This window comes from Sturnira hondurensis, unplaced genomic scaffold (assembly GCF_014824575.4).
Source record: "Sturnira hondurensis isolate 20B ecotype Veracruz unplaced genomic scaffold, ASM1482457v3 Scaffold0008457, whole genome shotgun sequence".
Classification (NCBI taxonomy): Eukaryota; Metazoa; Chordata; class Mammalia; order Chiroptera; family Phyllostomidae; genus Sturnira; species Sturnira hondurensis.
Genome location: NW_028081088.1, coordinates 364981 through 370457, shown reverse-complemented (window position 1 = coordinate 370457; position 5477 = coordinate 364981). Strand labels below are relative to the sequence as shown.

At 43.1% G+C, this 5477-nt stretch overlaps 1 gene segment (V, D, J or C); it reads right to left on the bottom strand.

Moving 5' to 3' along the window:
• Positions 1–407: 407 nt before the first annotated feature.
• Positions 408–952, bottom strand: LOC118992903 (immunoglobulin heavy variable 3-23-like). The segment is given in 2 exon segments: positions 408–760; positions 861–952. Coding segments are annotated over 2 exon segments (399 nt in total).
• Between the last annotated feature and the right edge of the window lie 4525 nt (positions 953–5477).

Genomic DNA, 5477 nt, shown 5'->3' with positions numbered 1-5477 from the left:
GCACTGTTGTGTCCAGCAGAACGTCTTGTTCAATTTAGCTGATGTGGATCATGAAGTTTTGATGTTTTACTGATGATTAATTAGCCTAAGAGTAAGCAAGTGTATGTGACTTTCTGCCTTTCATGCATGTGAGAATGTTTTCCTCCTATGAAAGGAAGCCTCTGTAATTGAGATACTTTTAGAGGTAAGAAAGAGAATCATGAAGGAAGAGATCCAAGAGATAAACTGTCCTGTGGAGAGTCAATGGCATACCTCCCAGGAAACCAACAATTAACCTGCATCTTCAGCTGCTCTGAATTTCTGCCTGTGCTCAGTGTGCCCTGAGTGCTCCCTGGTGTCTCAGTGTACCCTGGTGCTCCCTGCACTCACTGTTGTGCCCTGAGTGCAGACAAGCCCTCTTGTCTCCCTCAGGGAGGTTTGTGTCTGGTCTCACACTGACTTCCTCTCACCGTGTCACCTGCACAGTAATACACGGATGTGTCTTCAGTTCTCAGGTTGTTCATTTGCAGGTACAGCTGGTTCTTGCCATTTTCTCTGGAGATGGTGAATCTTCCCTTCACAGAGTCGGCATAGTATGTACTACCTCCATTATAACTAATGTATGAGACCCAGTCCAGCACGTTTCCTGGAGCCTGGTGGACCCAGTTAATCCAGTTGTTACTGAAGGTGAATCCAGAGGCTGCACAGGAAAGTCTCACAGACCCCCCAGGGTGCACCAAACTTCCCTCAGATTCCATCAGCTGCACCTCACACTGGACACCTGCAAACACAAAGACATCAGGTCAAGAAACTGTCACCCTCCACTGATTATCTTAGTCCTACATATTCATACTCAATGACTCTCATTCTCCACAAACTACCTCTTAAAATAGCAACAAGGAAAACCCAGCTGAGCCCAAACTCCATGGTGAGTGGTCTGTGTTCTGTCTGTCCTGGGTAGGGTCAGGGAACACGTGGGACTCCTGGGCTGGGCTCTTGTTCCAGAGCTGCAGGGTCAGGGCTGGGCTGCTTTTGATGAATAGAGGGGCCCTGTTTGCATGTCATCCTACTATATAGGGGATGCTGGGATAGGATGGTGACATGAAGGACACGGTCCAGAGTGTGACATGCTATGGGTCACATGTGTTAACAATTACTACTCAAATTTGACCCTGTGTCATCCCTGGTGTCCCAACTGCTCCATGAAATTCATGCATGACCTAGGAGAATAAATTTTCATACAAGAGAGGATGTTCAAATGAGGGATGCCCTTGAAAGTCACAAGTAATGAACCCACATAGGAAATCCAAATCTTACAACCACAGAGAGCATTAAAAATGCAGGAGGTTCTTCTTCACATGACAGGAAGTTCCATCTATCCCTATTCCCTTTACAAAGCAATTGGAGTAAGAACTAAGAGAATGTAGATCTAGAGCACATAGACTCAGTGTTGGAAGAGGTAGAGAACCTGTATGGTTCTTTGGGAGACAGAAGAGTGAACTCTTCAGAGAAGTAGACAGATCTCCTTGGACATGTTTTCTTCATGGAGTGTGCTGCTGAATCTGCAGAATGTTCACTGCCTTATCTTTCATGTCCTAGATTATGTGGTAAAACCAGGTTCTCACATTTAAGATACTTAAGAAATTCAATCATAACTAGATCTGCTAAGATGAATGTTTATATGGAAATTGGGGACTAAGTATAAGTATGTTGAATTAAAAAAAACAGATTATGAAAAGCCTTGATGCAAACCATTAATGCAAAAAACGTAAATAAAACCATAATTGATATGAAGAGCATTATTTTTTATCTATTGATTATAGGATGAATAAGTCTTTCAAATAACCATCCATTTCTGGAGCTGTTGGATCAATCTTTTTTTTAACTTCAAAGGGTTTTAATTTTTGAATTTTAAATTAATAATATACGTAAAGTTACTGAAGTACAGTGATCAAAATAGTTCCCTATTCTTTTTTAACTTTTATTTTTGTTTAATTCTTGTTCAAGTACAGTTTTCTGTCTTATATTCGCAGCCCTGCCCCCCCAGTGCTCCCCACCTCCCTCCCATTTCCACCCCCTACCTTAGTTATTGTCCATGTGTCCTTTATACTAGTTCATGTGAGTCCATCTCCTTTTCCCCTATGATTCTCTCCCCTCTCCCCTCTGGACCCTGTCAGCCTGCTCAGTATTTGAGTGTCATTGGTCATATTTTGCTTGCTTGTCTGTTCTGTTGTTTAGAATCCTGTTAAAGGTGATATCATATGGTATTTGTCTTTCACCGCCTGGCTTATTTCACTCAGCATAATGCTTTCCAGTTCCATCCATGATGTTGCAAAGGGTAGGAGCTCCTTCTTCCTTTCTGCAGCATAGCATTCCATTGTGTAAATGTACCATAATTTTTTTATCCAATCATTAACCAATGGGCATCTAGGTTGCTTCCAAGTCTTGGCTATCATAAATTGTGCTGCTATGAACATTGGGGTGCATAGGTTCTTTGTTTAATATTTTTTTTTAGAGAGATGGGAAGGGAAGGAGAAAGTGGGAGAGAAACATCAATGTGTGGTTGCCTCTTATGTACCTCCTACTGGGGACTTGGACTGCAACCCAGGCATATGCCCTGACTGGGAATCAAACCAGCAACCCTCTGCTTCACAGGCCTGTGCTCAATCCACTGAGCTACACCAGCCAGGGCATGCATAGGTTCTTTTGGATTAATGTTTCAGGGTTCTTAGGATATACTCCTAATAGTGGAATGGCTGGGTCAAGAGGCACGTCCATTTTTAGTTTTCTTAGAAAATTCCATACTGTTTTCCATAGTGGTTGTACCAGTCTGCAATCCCACCAACAGTGACCTAGGGTCCCCTTTTCCCCACAACCTCTCCAGCACTTGTTGTTTGTTTCTTTGTTTATGATAGCCATTCTGACTGGTGTTAAGTGGTATCTCATTGTGGTTTTAATTTGCATCTCTCTGATAGCTAGCGATATCGAGCATCTTTTCATGTGTCTCTGGATCCTCTGTATTTCTTCCTTGGAGAAGTGTCTGTTAAAGTCCTTTGCCCATTTTTTAATTGGGTTGTTCATCTTCTTTGACTGGAGTCAAGTGAGTTCTTTGTATATTTTGGAGATTAAAACTTTTCTGAGGTATCATTGGCAAATATGTTTTCCCAAGCTGTTGCTTCTCTTTTTATCTTGATACTGCTTTCCTTAGCCATACAGAAGCTTTTAATTTTGATGAGATCCCATTTTCTTTATTCTTTCCTTTATGTCCCTTGCTCTAGGGGATGTATCAGTAAAAATATTGCTGCATGGGGTATCTGAGATTTTCCTGCAATCTTTATGTCAGCTGTTCATCATTGGGCAGTTTGGTCTTATGCTCACCATCAAGATGTGTGTTTCCATGGATTTATGATGTAGTTTTAATCAGGAAACTGGAGATGGGGTGTGTTGGGGATCCTGGTTTTTGACAGCTAATTGTATATGAAGCATCTCCTCTCTCTCACAGTCCCTATTCTTGTTAACATGTGATCCATCAGCATCTGTCATCATGGCCATACATGATAGGCATCCACTAAACTTGAAAATGATGCACTGCTTGTATCAATGTACAACATGGGAAATGGAACTCCATGCCTTGGGAAGAATTACAATGGATGGTGAATGAACCTGGTTCAAGTTGACACTTTTTCTCTGAACTTCAGACTCTACAATGATAAATGTGTGTAGAGGCAGTGCTAGGTTTGTGTTTGGTTCAGTCATAGGAATATAGTACAGGCTGGATATGGGTTTTCTATTGTCAAGAGAGTCCCCATACTTCTTCCTGCTGTGTGATGACCTCAGTACTGGCCCAGGGACAGGGACAATGAAGGGTTGTGGTCTCAGGTGTGTCAACTTTTTAGGGTTTCTCCCTGAGGAAAAACTGAAAGAACTCTGTGGGGTCACAGACTACTGTGGAAAATGGGACACATATCCTCCCTTGACTTTGCTGCCAGAATATCATGTCTGGGATGCATGGCCAGAGGAAGAACATAGAAATTACTTTTTGACTTTCATATACTTACTTTTTCCCAAACACAATTTTTTTTTCTTCCAGAAATAAGGGGATTTCCTAGAACTTGCTAGGAGACACCTAGTATAAACTCCCAAATGTGACCCTGACAAGGATTCCCAGGTGACCCCTCAGTGAAGTGCTTCATTCAGAGAACAGGAGGTTCCAAATGTGCCTCCAGCACAATCACAACAAACAACAGGGGTTCCTTCAGCAGCATCTTCCCTGCCTCTTCCTCACAGTGCATCTGGTCTCCTGAAACTTTCCCAGAGTGTGTGTTGTACCCATGGCATCATCATCCCTGGGTCAGATCCTCACTGTGTGTCAGGAAGTAAGGAGAACCACTCCTCTGTCATCTCTTCATCCAAGTCCAGTTGCCCCATTCCCCAGAGTCTGTGACACATACAGGAAGTGAGTTGTTACACTCTGTCTATCACACGGTAATACACAGACAGGTTTTAAGCTCTCTGGCTGCTCGCTGACTTCCCTGGGGTCATGGTGACTCTACCATGAGCATCCCATTTGTAATTTTTCTCACTATATTCTGTGTTAATTTGTCCCATCTACTCATTCCCTTGTCCTGGGGCCTCGTGCACCCTCTCCATATATTGGCTTGTGAAGGTGTATCCAGAAGCCTTGCAGGAGTACTTCACTGAAGACCTAGGCTTCCTCACCTCAGCTCCTGACTTAACCAGCTGCACCTGGGAGTGGTCAACTATGGAGAGGAGACAGGATTTTGTGGAAATGTTTCTTGACTGTCCTTGGTCCCCTCATCGACCTAGAGACTGGAAAATCTCTTACCTGTAGCCACTGCCATCGGGAAGAGAGCTCTCCAGCTCTAGTCCATGGTGAGGGACTGTGCTGTCAGGACTTCTGTAAGAGAGGGTGTGGCCATAGGTGACACTCTCAGGGACCAGATAGACTCAGATTTGATCTAGTCTCCCCCTGTCCTTGTTTATTCATGAGACCAAATGTTTCATAGCTAAAGTCCTGACTCCACCTGAGAGAAGTCGGAGGACACAGAGACCACATTCAGTAGGAGTGTGTTGAACCTAGGCCTTTAAGATCTGTAAAGAAATAGCTCCTCTCACTGAGACACAGGGTAGCAAGGAGCATGCTCCTCATTGTTTCTTCACATTTGAGTTACAAAGAAACACCTGAGCCAGTCTGGCCTTGGTATATGAATGTCTTATTACTGGACCAGTGTGTCTACAAAATTCTCCACCTAGTGAGTTAATAAAATAATCCCTGTGTCAAGCTCCTTACAATTGAGATATAAAGAAGACATAAAACACCCTTACTGGCTGTGACCCTCATGCCTTATAACTTTGTAAATGCTCTAATGGAATTGGATATTTACAATCACTACCAGTCCAACTCTACCTCAGATGTTCTTATGGGAAGAGAAAGGTACAGAACCTCAGAGGAAATTCCTTCCCAGCTCCATCTTCAC